The sequence below is a fragment of the Lissotriton helveticus genome, chromosome 1_1 (assembly GCF_964261635.1).
Source record: "Lissotriton helveticus chromosome 1_1, aLisHel1.1, whole genome shotgun sequence".
In the NCBI taxonomy this organism is placed as follows: domain Eukaryota; kingdom Metazoa; phylum Chordata; class Amphibia; order Caudata; family Salamandridae; genus Lissotriton; species Lissotriton helveticus.
In genome coordinates this window covers 1940746501-1940759593 of record NC_136057.1, presented here as the reverse complement: position 1 = coordinate 1940759593, position 13093 = coordinate 1940746501, and the positions used below count along the sequence as shown (strand labels likewise).

At 45.9% G+C, this 13093-nt stretch overlaps 1 protein-coding gene across 3 annotated transcripts in view; it reads left to right on the top strand.

Moving 5' to 3' along the window:
• LOC144755126 (protein FAM163A-like) overlaps nt 1-13093 on the top strand; it is a 276361-nt gene that overhangs the window by 230179 nt on the left and 33089 nt on the right. For all 3 annotated transcript variants that reach the window (XM_078643675.1, XM_078643666.1, XM_078643657.1), the window contains one exon: nt 8039-8153. In XM_078643675.1, coding sequence (XP_078499801.1) covers nt 8061-8153 — 93 coding nt within the window. In that variant the 5' untranslated portion in view covers nt 8039-8060. The remainder of the gene's footprint in view (nt 1-8038; nt 8154-13093) is intronic.

Genomic DNA, 13093 nt, shown 5'->3' with positions numbered 1-13093 from the left:
TCATTGTCGTAGAAATGCCTTCCGAGCTATTCTCTGGTGGGGGTCTCCCTCCAGTGCGAACTAGTAAACTGTATGTAACTGTTGGATCAAACCAGGGGAGGGGGGGGAATCTTAGGGGGGTGGGGAGTGTGCTGCCGTGCGTACATGGGATTGCTCGTATCCCTGAGTGTTCATGCGAGTTGAGCGTGGGTGTTTTGTCGCCTGCATGGGACGGAGGTCCCTGTGGTGAGCCTCACTCCGGCAGGGGGGCCTCCTCCCGGTGGGAGTACCGTTCTCATGTGGGTCTGGGGTGCGGGGTGGGGGGGGTCATTGGAGTGCTTCTGGTATGTCTGGGGTCGGGTCCGCTAATGGGGTCATAGGTGGTGTGGCTATGGGTGTCTCCGGGGGGTTCGTTGCCCGTGCGAAATCATACATCATTTGTGCCCAATCTAGGGAAATGGGGTGTTTGCGGGTTCCCCGCAATTCCTCCTCTCGGAGCGTCTCTTCCTCCGCCAATTCCTTAGCAGTTTCAACAATTAAAATCATTAAATCACGAGAGCACCTACTAGCAATCATGCTCCATTTGTCCAAAAAGACTCTATGATGAACAAATAAGCCTGGGATGTTTCGCACACGTAGGCCAGTCGGAATCACACCTGACCTCAGGTAAGCCAACGTAAACTCACCGTGTGCCTACTTCAGCATGTTGTTCTTCTCAAAATTTTCTAGCTTCGAGCTTTTATGGACACAGCTGAGGATATATTTAATGTGTATGTTAGCTACAAGTAAATCCATTGCCTGTGTCTATCTCACCTCTAAGACAGTTATTGTGTTCTAGATTTCCTAAGGGTTCTGCGTGGTGCTGTACCACGTTGGGTTGTACCTGTGAGCCTTTTTAATATTAAGTAAATCCAAGCAGTGTTTTGCTCATATTTTTTGTGACTCCATTGCGATCAGGCCTTAAGTGTGCCTTGTGGCATGTGTGCGCCAGGGCCGGACTGGCCGTAGCGAGCACCAGGTGTTTCCCTGGTGGGCCACCAGGGTGGGGGCTGTTTTTTTACAGGGGGCGGTTTTGCAGCAGAATTGCAATATTGGCTCCCTGCAACAAAATCAGAAAGCGGCACAAAGCTTTCCACTAGGACCCCCTCCCCGGGGCCGCCCAAGCTCTTTGCCCAGGCCAATTTCGGTCCCCCCCCACCACATAAAACCTTAGCAGATACCCCTGGGTATCTTTTTTCCTTTATTTCACTACCTTTCTGTTGCTGTTTATGATGCAGCAGACAAAAGCATGCATAGGTGGTGTAAATCATAGCAACTAGTTCAAATGACTGACTAGGTGCAGTGTGTATAGGCCATCATTGAATACAATTGCAACTGCTGTACAGTTTCTTGCCCACTCCATGCTGTCCTATTCTTAGTCAGGAATAACAAGACTGTGAGAGTGAATGGTGCCAACCCTGCATCGCCGGTTGCTGTTAATGCAGGTTGCATGACTGAGAATCAAGGCATAGTGAATACCTGTTAGGCAAGTGTGGCCAGGCATGAACTGCCTGCAACTTGATCAGGCAGGCAAACCTAAAATTAGCTTTAAATGCTTGTGCTAAGGGAACTGTTTCTGACATTGCCCTATCCATCTATGTTACAGCCATGAAGCCCACCATCACCACCACCACCATGGTCAGCACCTGCCAGCAGCAACATGGGCATGGGTCCTGAGCACAAGCATGCAATGTGTGGCCAAACCAGTGTAGGTCCATCTGCAATATCCTAATCTAGAACGTGCTAGCGTTGCCGCCAAGTTGCACCCCCATGCCTCAATATACTTAAAGTCATTGATAAGAAACTTTTCTGAACTAGACATGGAAAGAAAACATTTAACTTTTACATTTGGTGTATATCTGCGGTACATGAAAAAGGGCTAGGAGCACTGTTTACCAAATCAGAGGTCTATTCTGCTCCAATGATGGAGTAACTGGCATCATTCGTCCAATGAGAGATTTTCGGGGGAGTCTCATTGTAGCGCCTGACGGTTCACTGAGAGGGTGTGTGCTCTGCATTGTCGGTGAGAACTGCAGATGTTGCTTTTCCATACCTGGCTCCTGGTTCTGAGTTGTTTGGTGTTTTCTGACTCCTGTTGTAAACCCCTGTTTGTGCAGGGAGTGAAATTCCAAGTTGGATGATGTTTAATGCACTCAGTAGTTATCGGGTGCATTAAACACCTCACCCTTTGCTAAATTTCATCAGATAAAACCTGCCGGAATTTAACGGGGAAAACAGTATGGTAGTTAACCTTAATGTGGGTTTTGGTGCGCCAGGCACCAAAACCTGCATGTTATTGCACAGAAACTCCAAATAGGATCTAGTTATTCCACTCAACAAATTAAATTCTGAACCCAGTGAGTCAGATTGTATTGGGTGAGATAAAAAACACCAGCTCCTGCAACACGCTCAGAATCGTAGCTTTAGGGAGATTCTAGGGTGTATCCCAAATGGGAAGAAAATCTATGTGGCTCCGGGGGATGCCTGCTAAAAGTTTATTGATTAGTAAGAGAGCAAAAATGAAGAGGGAGCGAGTTTCAAATTGTCACTGTCAAGTAAGAGTAGGTTTAAACTATGCACCTATCCTTGTGGTTTGGTCTAATGGCTAACTAGTGAAAGGAGTCCGAGGAAGGTTTCTGGTGCAGTCACGCTTAAAACGTGGCTTAAGAAAGGCAGGGCCTGTATTATGGTAGACTTATAAAAAATCTCCAGATATTCAAATATCATTCATAATGGACAGGAGGCCAGTGTAGGAGAGTTGGAGAAGGGAAGTGTTGTGATGGTCAGATTATGAGGGGGCTTCAGAGATGCCAGGCGAGGTTGGGGTTCCCTTGAAGCTGGCAGGGCCTGGGAGGCATTAGTAGGAGAATTAAAACAACCAGACGGTTTGCTGTTCGAAGAGCCCCTACATACCCCCTAAGTACACAGACAACACTATAGACCCAGAAATGTGCATGTGAACTACTAGCCCACTAGCTACTCTGCCTCGCACGTGCACTGCTGGAGGCTTCCAGGGACTGAGCAACAGTGTTATGAGGAAACTTTGGCTAAAGCCCTCTGGACTCCGGGGTGGGAGAAATGCTCGATTACATAGGGGGAGGGGGGCTTTTGTTGATCCTACTAGAGAGTACTGGAAGTTGTAGTCCAAGACCTAGAATACATGAGACGATGTTAAAATAGCTGCACAACAACCTATATCCAGTGGTTCGCCTATTGTATAATATGTAGTCTTAATGTCGGAATTCGAGAGGATTGGAGGCTCTGTGTAAGCTTAAAACAAATCTAGTTGTTGACCTTGTATAGCACACCTACTGGTCAGATCCACTGACGGACATCTTGATGTAATGAAAACAAAAACAAAAAATAGGAAGCCAGCGTAAATTGATTCAGTAGTAGAAGAGAGTGATCTCTACGAGACGCCAAGGACTAAACTGACGGCCTTTTTCAGAATGTTTAAGATTGAGTCATAAGAAATTTGAGGAGGCCCAGATAAACCGAGATGCCAAAAATAAAAGAGTGAAGAGATCACTGTCTGGGTGGCAATCTTCATACTTCAGGTGGGCGATAGTAGGAAGATCTTTTGTAAGGTCCTCAAGGCCGTAAAACAAGAAGAATGCACCATTGAGATGTGAGGCTTGCAGGAAGGATTCTTATCAATTGATTTCCTGACTCCTTCTTTGGGAACAGGGCCTGAGCCTATAGAATGCGGTAATCCTAGTGGTTGTACTCCACCTTATAAGCTTCATGCGGTCTCTGGCATCTCTCTGCTCCTAAGCAACAGTCAAGTTCCAAGGTAATCTCCAGTTCACAGTGGTGGGTGGCACATTGATGAGGTGGTCGGGTGTGTGGAAGGGGCTCGGGTGAGTGTGGAAGGGGGAGAGCGGGGGGATTATTACAAAAAAACGACTTACCTGAATCTGCCGGCCGCATCGCTCCTCGTGCCTTGGTGTTCTGCTGCATCCTTGTCCCAGTAGGCACTGGGGCGGCATCACAGACTCCCTGACAATCCCCGTACTACTCTCATGCAATGAGAGCAGCATGGGGATTGCCCTGATTAGGCTGGTTTGACATTCCGCTAAGGCAGAGGAGTCTGTGCTGTTTCTCCAACCCGGCTGTTCAATAGCCCGGATGGAGAAACCTACCTTTGCATGTGTGTTTGGCCAGCCTAAGCCGACTGACTAAACACATATTCGCACTTATTAGTGCCCAAACCAGCCCTCCTCCCCCTCCCTGCACATGCTGGCTCAGAGCCGGCAAATCAAAAATAAAACGATACAGTATATCGTTTTATTTTTCTCCTGTTGGCTCTGAGCCTGTGGGGCAATGCTCCTCTGTCATGGTGGAGGAGCCGCCCCTGCAAGCTCATCAGATATGCCAGGGGAAGACTCTCTCAAGTGACCAGGCTCCAGTGTCCTGCTCTTGCATAGGAATGGTGTCTACTGAGTCAAAGGGGAGGTGGCAGCTCTCAACTCCAGATTCCACGCACGAGTAGCCACGCCGCTGCATGTTTTTTCTTTGAATTCTAAAGCTGTGCTCCTGGGTATTCCAGGAATGTAAATACCAAAATACAAAAAAGTGCAAAGTTTGGGAGCCCTGGGAGGCTGGCTCACAAGGTGAAGGGAGAGTTCTCCGAGTTTCAGCTCTAATCATTAGTGTCCACTTCAATCAGGCAAATGTTAAGTCCATTCACCAGAGTAATATGACATTCTTTAAACATACTGGTACGTAGACAGGCTCAGGCACCCTTATTGTTAAGGTATGATTGTATATTATAGCGCCTGTAGGCAGCATAGTCACACTGATACCCCCTTCATGTCCAACTAAGGTCTAGCAATTCATTTACTCTAAACCAGAGGTCTCCAACCTTTTCTATAATAAGAGCTACTGATGTTCAATGGAAATCCTCCTGAGCTACTAATATCATTGGAGATGTAATAGTGACAACATCAGACAAGATTACACTAGTGGGCATTATGTGCAAGATTACCAGTAGGAAACACCACGGTTTCCAGCAGTAATATAAAAATGCTTTTTCAATGTGGAATGCCTCTACATGGGTCATTCATAACAGTCATAGCTGCAATGCCCCTAGCACCACGTTAGTAACATTAGTAATAGACTCCCCAACACTGTTTGATTTTTATCACTCAAATGTCACCTCTTAAATATATTTTGGAAATTCAGCCATTTTTCTACAAACATCACTTTATGAATTCTGAAAATACTCAAATGTTTGTCTTGAATACACATTTTCGATTTGGTATAGTTATAAGTCAACCAAGCAAATGGCTTTTAAGTTAGTTCACTGGGCTGCACACAGGAGAGCTACTTACAGGTAGCTGGAGAGCTACCAGTAGCACACGAGCTACCCTTTGGAGATTCCTGCTCTAAACACTACTCAACTCAGTCTCTTCTGATGGCAGCACACACGTCTGTCACTCACAGCCATCACCTTTGTACAGTGGAGATACAATAGCGATGCAGCTCCAGACTGGGAAAAGTAAAGTTTTCTATATGCTCCTCTTTAATGAAATATGTTCTTGGTGTGCTGCTGCCAGTCCAGATCCATCAATGGTGAGATCCTGCCCAAAGCGCATTTATGCATCCAAACGCCATGTGTGCTCTTCCACAGGGAAGCTGCTAACAGGAGTAAAACAACATTATAGATATGGGAGTGTCACTGGAAGATGAATGTTTTTTTTCTCACAGTTTAGGGGTCACAGTTGTGTCTGATTATCTTTACATGCACAGGTGAGAATGAGTATGACAGTGTCACTGCAGGCACAGGTGTTGCTCAGAGTGCAGACTTGTGACCCTACCCGAACATTTGTAGCTGCGTCTACAAGCATAGGTGTGACAGTGTAAATGTTGTAGGTCTGTTTCTTCAAGAAGGGGTGTAGCTGTGTGTCTGCGTTACTTCACTGGGTTCCTTCATTGCAGTTGCAACTGCACCTATCTTCTTGCACAGGTGCTGCCTTATGTTTATGTATGCCTGCCTCTCCACGGGTAGAACAGTGTGTGGCTGAATGCACTGATGTTGTCTCTGTTTCTTTGTTTGCTATGTCTGGGTGTCTGCATGCAGAGATTAGTTTTGGTGTGAAATGTCCTGTGCAGTAAGTGTTAGTTTATATGCACTGCTGTTACTAAGGGACTTATTTATGAGAGCCTTGCATCACTTTTTCACCAGGTAAATCGGTACATGTGGGATGCAGGGCTCTTTATCAGATTTATGAAGTCACACATAGCCACCCTGCATGCCTTTGAGTGTCCGCATAAATCATGAGCAAGGCAACGAAGCACAATTCGCTGCGTCACCTTACCCTGTGCCCAGGAGGGGCGCTGCGGAGGGTTTTTCCAAGCAATACCCATGGAATTTGACGCTGCCCCAGATTTACAAAATCATGTAAACCTGGGAAAGAGCCAAATCCTTACGGCTCCAGAGATAAAGTGTAACAAGGAGAAATATCTTTATTTCTCCACGTTTTTTCCTCTTTCCTCTTTCTATGTGTGCTGCATTCTTCAGCACACATAGAAAGAGGAATACGTCTCTTAGGATTGTTTTTGTGCTGGAAGATGCCCCTTCCTGCACCCAAACAATCCTGCATGCAGTGAAGGCACCCTTGCACCATGGTGCAAAGGTCTCTACGTTGGCTCTAGGCTACCGAAACAGTGCCAGAGACAGGGAGAAAAATGCACCGTATGGCAAGGTGAGCTTAACCATATACTCTACTGCCATGGCTGAGTACAGCCTGCTATATTTAGAGCTCTCCGTCAGTTACGCGGAGACTTTGGTGCCTTCAGCGGAGCCACTGCCATGGCGGCCTCATTGAAAGTACAGAAGCTTGGCTGTGCAGGTGTTATGCTCAATGCACCTGCAAGGCAATGTTTTTTGTTTAAAAAAAACAAAAAAAACCTCCCAAACCAGGAGCGTGTTGTTGAAAAACTATTTTGAGTTCGAGCTGTAAAGCCTAGTGGCAGCGAACATGAAAACATTACATTGGAGTGCACGCCTTCAATAGGGCAGTTGGGTTGATGTCCATTGATCGGCGGCCCAATCATCGGTCAAAGATTTTCACCAGTGCAGCCAGCTTAGGCTCGGCCATCGGGAACCACAAGTTTGGTAGACAGGGTGCCCCACCAGGGTTTTGGCAGAGCACCCTGACTGACAAACGCTGGTTAAGGCCCATTCGATCTGTTTTTTCTGTCATGATTTTATGAGACAGTTTTATCAACACTGCATGCAGGTGCAAAGCCACCAAAAGGGACACAAACCGGAGCAAAGTGTTGACTTCATCATTTACTTTCCAGAGCAAAACTTGCTTTGCACTGGAAAGTGGCCTGAATGAAACTGTATTACTTTGCCTTAAGGAGGAGTCACATGGGTGATACATGTGCATTCCCACGCTGACACCCATGGTTATTCAGACAAATCTCTATCTAATAACAATCGTTACAAGTATTTGCGCCAGACCTTATGCCTCCTGAAGGCATACACAAAGTGGGAGAAATATTTTTTTTCTTCCAACTTTTACTCCTTGCACATACTAAGTGGGAAACATTTCTAAGTTAGTCTAAGCAAATAGGTTTGTACATGCAATGGTATCCTTCCAGTCCAAAACCATGCTAGACCCACACACACCTTTGCAGTACAGTACGCTAGGTTGCCTGCTTGTGGGCCAGTTTCTGGGAAGAGAGCAGCAACGCAATCTCTTAGTCGATGTGCCACTGTCCTGTTCTCTCCCTTTTATGCAACACAGCTCCTTTGGGTGGTGTACTGCGTTGCGTGAAATAATAATACGTTTGTTCCCATGTTTTTAGGTTCAGCAATCATGGCGTGGCTATAGTCACAGGTATGGTCCTGGTTGTGATGTCTGTGTGGACATAAGAGTCACTTTATGCACATTGATCAGAGGCTCATCTTGTTAGTTGCTCTGTTTCTGAATGGAGCACCCAGCTCTGTAGGTTTATTGTCACCCCTCAGGCACTGCCTCTTAGTCTTTCTTTTCTTTCCTTGTTGCAGAGTTTGATGGAGAATCGGTCGGATGACAGCCGGAACTGTAGTCATCACCGGTGGAATCCTTGCGACGGTCATCCTCCTGAGCATCATCGCAGTTCTCTGCTACTGTAGGTTACAGGTGAGAATACAACGTGTGTTTATTTATGCCTGTGCACAGAGATCGTGATATAAATAGCAAATAATGTGGCACAATAGAACTTCACTGCTTGGGTGGATTACATTTTTGAGCATTTGGGGCCATGGGTGATGAGTAGTGGAACATATGCAATCTCAGATACACAAAGAATACACACAAGGAACCTTAGTATTTGTGCATATTTACAATATAAAAGTGGCTAATGGGATATTGTAGCTCAAGGGGTAGCGCATTCCAATGTGGGGTGCCAATAGCCGAGGGATCGCAACAGGAATGAAGCACAGCGTTGGTTTTTGGCAGTCAGGAGGTACTTAGATGCAGTGCATAGTGCCCTAGTGGAAGTATATGTGCTGTACAAATGAGAGAGATGGGTGGATATGTTGTGAATTGCTCTGAAGATAGTGGTGAGAGGTTTATATGATGAAAACTATCAGGACTGAACTGAGATAAGAAAGCTGCAGAGGATTTGGGTGCAAAATTTTTGAGTTTGTCCAGGTGGCAAACAAGTGCTTTCGGAGGCGGACCACAGTGTTGGTTACATAACACAACTTGTATTGTATTTCTATATTGCTTTCCTAGCCCTTCCTGAATCTCCAAAGCGCTTTCCAGTTAGTCTGATATTTAATTAGAATGTTTGCAAGCATTGATGGGAAAATGGGGTTGTTAGTAGTTAGGTATATTAGTGTTGAGCTTAGGTGTCATGTGTGAGGCCCGGAGAGTGGCGGCGGCTGACTTCATCTTCTTTGAGCTCCGTGGAATGCATTTTCCTGATGCAGCCTAATTAGACCCCGGGGACCCCGTCCCCTGGGGCTAAAATGTATATTAAAATGTGAGTTGGATATGCGCCCCCCTCCCCCCTCCTTGAGCCTTAAAAATACGCCGGGGACCCGTCCACCGGGTCTGGCTCACTTACTGTGTCTCGGGGAGCCTAATCCCAAAACACAGTAGTTTTCCTGCCCACACTGATGCAGGTGGGGAAACATATGCTTATTCCCGCCTGACAAGAGCATTTTTAGGTTTCGCCTCGTCGAAAGCTGCGCACCGCGCAGCTTTTCGGCGCAGGTGAAATCTAATGTTTACAGTATGTGGCTTGGGAATCTGCCCTCTGTTCCATTGGCTAGCTCCATAAATAGATGCTAGCCATTGGAACAGAGATCTGTCCGTCACTTGCGGAGCAGATTCGGGGGCGTTCCCGAGAATTTTAGGCTTTCTGCTCACGTCATGCGGCGGTGGGCGGGGTTTTTTTTGGGAGTTTGTTGTGCTCATTTTTCCGAAGATGGCGGCCGGCGGCGCACAGCAGAGGAGAAGGCTACTGCCTGCCTGCGCTTTCGGCTGCACCTCGTGCCACAGCCAGGAGAGTCATTGCCATGCAGGGCTGCGGAGCACTGACGCAGAGCAGGCGGCCGTGGAAGGAACATGCTCGCCCTGCAGCTCTGCTTCACAAGAGGATGTGATCTGACCGAGACCCGGAGACATGGCCCTGGACGCCCTGCTGCAGAGATTACAGGCTGTTTACGAAGGCAAAGGTAGGAGGAGCCGCAGGGCTTTAATAATCCTCTTTAATGCGCAGCGCGGCCATGTGTCTAAGGCATTTAATGAAATAATTGCTTGTTTCACTTTCTCGTTGCGTAAGATTGCGTGGGAGAAAGTCCTCGCTCGGAAACTTCTTTCAGCGGAGCCTGTGAACTGGATGTTTCCCATTGCAGTGCGTGACCCCAGTGGTTACTTGCGTTCAACTGGGAGAGAGGGAGGGCGGAGCTTCGCAACAAGCACACAGCTATAATCCTGGAAACTGCCTGAGGCGAATGACATTTCTACACAATGAACAAACACAAAAAAAAGAAAAGCAATCTCGTCTGTAGTCATAGCAGAGCTGAGACTGGCGAGCGGAATAACTTTTGGAAAGGCTGTGCTAACTTGGCAGGCAGAAAGTGTCCCTTCGCCCAATGGAAACTCCTGAAAGTCTGTGAGCTCTTAATAGCAAGGCGTCATTTATTTTCCAGGTGTTAAAGCCATGCTGATTGAGTGCTCCAATATTTTCCTTTTGAATGCGTGGGGCAGGTGGCAAAAAACAGGGTGAAGGACGTGGCAGGTGTAAACTCAATCTATGGAGGCACTGCTTGAATAAAGGTTTAGACACACCCTTCAAAACAGCAAAGAATATACAGATACTAAAACGTAGTTGTAAAAAATGTGCCCTTTCCAGAATACCTGCTTTCATTGCCTTTACAATACAGGCGAGTCCTCATTAGCAGTTGTGCATCCTTCCCTGCTACAAGGCCTCAAACTCAAAATGGCGCAGTAATTGCACAACTTCCTACAGGTGTGCAGTTTCCATGTGTGCCTAACTTGTAATGAAGGTTGCTGAGTTTCTACTCCGTTTGCCTTTGAATTGAGTGATATTTCATCTTTTTGAGCGAAACATGACAAATTGTAAGTCCACTGGAAGGGCTTCAAGTTTGTCCTTATGTTTGGAACTAGAGTCGAAGCTCAACGGTTATGGGGTGGATCATTTTTAGTGCTATCTACAGGACTGAGTTATCCCCACAATATACCTTATCTTCTGATGGTGATGTTCATAGTGTGAAGCTATAGGCCGTACCGTGCCCCACATTCTGAGATTAAGCTAATGGCAATGTAAATGACAATGCCATTTATTTATCTGTTTTCAAAACCAACACATAAATACAAATGTTGTCATTTACAATGCCAATAGCTCTAACTTTTCCAAAGGCGAAACCATTGCATTGTAAATGCTTGTTATATCTCCCACCAGACGGGAGCAAACACGTCTTCCCTGCCTGCAGGAGTGTGTGCAGGGAAAGTAAGTCTGCTCCCAGCCGGTGGCAAATTTAAATATGCTCCCACAGGCTGTTTCCCTTACTTCACTCTTGCAGGGCGCTGGTTGGGGCTGCGGGGGCCCTGGGACTCCCCTCAAAGCCCCCAACAAAGGTTGTGTGTGGCGTGGAGTTGGCAGCCAGAGAGTGGGTTGGCTGCATTCAGCAGCTTGAATTGGCTGCCGGCGGGGTTCTTGGCCAAAGGACCTGGCCGCAGGCCAAGCCCTGTGGCCAAACTCTTGCTGCCCACATCCAAAGTCTGTGTCCCGCATGGGTTGGGTGTCTCTGAGTGGGTTGGGCACAGGGCCTGGCTGTCGCCTACCCGCCACTGAGCACACCCAAAGTCATGTGCAGTGTGGGATTGGCTGCTTGTGGGGAAATTGATCACAGGACCTGGCCATAGGCCAAAAGTCCTGCGCAGATTGCGTTTGGCTGCCTGCTGGGAGTTGGAAGCAGGGCCATGTGTGGTGGGGGGTGGCCTTTCGTATGGTAACAAAATATTACTTTGCGTTTAAAAAAACCTATAAATTCACTTAAATTAACAAAGGTTTAAATTATGTAAAGTGTTATTTAGGTGAGAATTTCAGTGACAACCTTGCATTTTAAACATGCAAAACCACTGAAATTCACCAGTTATAATTTGCTATAGTAACTATAACTCATGTCATAAGGTATCTATAACTCGCACTTGCCATGCACTGCTAATCATTCCACATATTACACCACTCATGACATCTTCTATGACATCATTGATAATATCAATCCAACATTTGCAATGACATTATTGATGGGAAAACTGTGCACGGCGGTGGTGCAAGTTATATATATATATGTTAGCTATCGATATATATATATATATATATATATATATATATATATATATATATATATATCGATATATATATATATACACATATATATAAATGGTGGGGAACCTACAGAAAGTAAAACAAAGATAAATTTTCGAAGTGGTGTGCGGCGTCTTCTTCAAGAAGGTTTTTTGCTAAGGACATTATTTGCGAGTGCGTCCCGAACCTCGCCGCCAGCACCAGCCACAGAGCAGGTCCTCTCGCTTTGGGACATTTGCTCAAACAATATATATATAAATATATACTTCACTGAAAAAACCATAGGTTTCAGACATGGTATAGTTAGGAATTAATACACGCCCTATAAGTACCAGCCAAGAGAAAACACAATCGATCACAATGGCATGGGGTCTTCCTAGCATCGTAGGCCATTTCCAATGTGGAAGCTGCAGTGTATGCCATTTGACCAGCAACACCAAAACACTGTCATTAGAACCAAGAAAGGTGTGGAACCAACTTGTCCACACCAATTGTAATAGTACTAATGTGGTATATCTCATCAAATGTCCGTGCGACCTTTTCTGTGTGGGAATGACTAGCAGAAAAATTAAACAGAGGATCTGCGAACATCGCAGCACTATCAGGTGCAGAAAGAACGTGACCAAACTGACTGATCATTTCCTTGAGAGAAATCACACCACCAATGACATAAGATGGACTGTCATTGAACAGATCAAAACTGGGCCTAAGATGCAACAACGCCTATTTGAAAAGGAACAATGTTGGATTTATAGGCTTTCCACCAACAAAACAGGATTGAATGACAACATTCCCTGGAACTCAGTCCTACAAAGATGAGACCACATCACTTGCACAAAATACCCTGTGTCAAGTACCATATCAATCCTGATCCTATCCTCCCATTGATAGTCCATGCCATTAAGTACCAATCATAAGAATTATATGATTCCCTACCCGATCTACCATTGATTTTCAATGGTACTTCCTTCACTCACTAAACAATGCCACCTAACTTACAGTATGAAATATACAGCCTTCCACTCTTTGACTGCGCTTATGAGTATACAGACAGTCTCCCAAGTGGCTTCACACACCATACAATGCCACCTAACTTACAGTGTAAAATACACAGCCTTCCACTTGTTATGACTGCGCTTATGATTATACAGACAGTCTGTACTTAACCTTTTCAGACACATGTAGTCTGTTTTCCCTTTCTTTTTTCTTAATTCTGCATTAGTTATCCCTTGGCGGC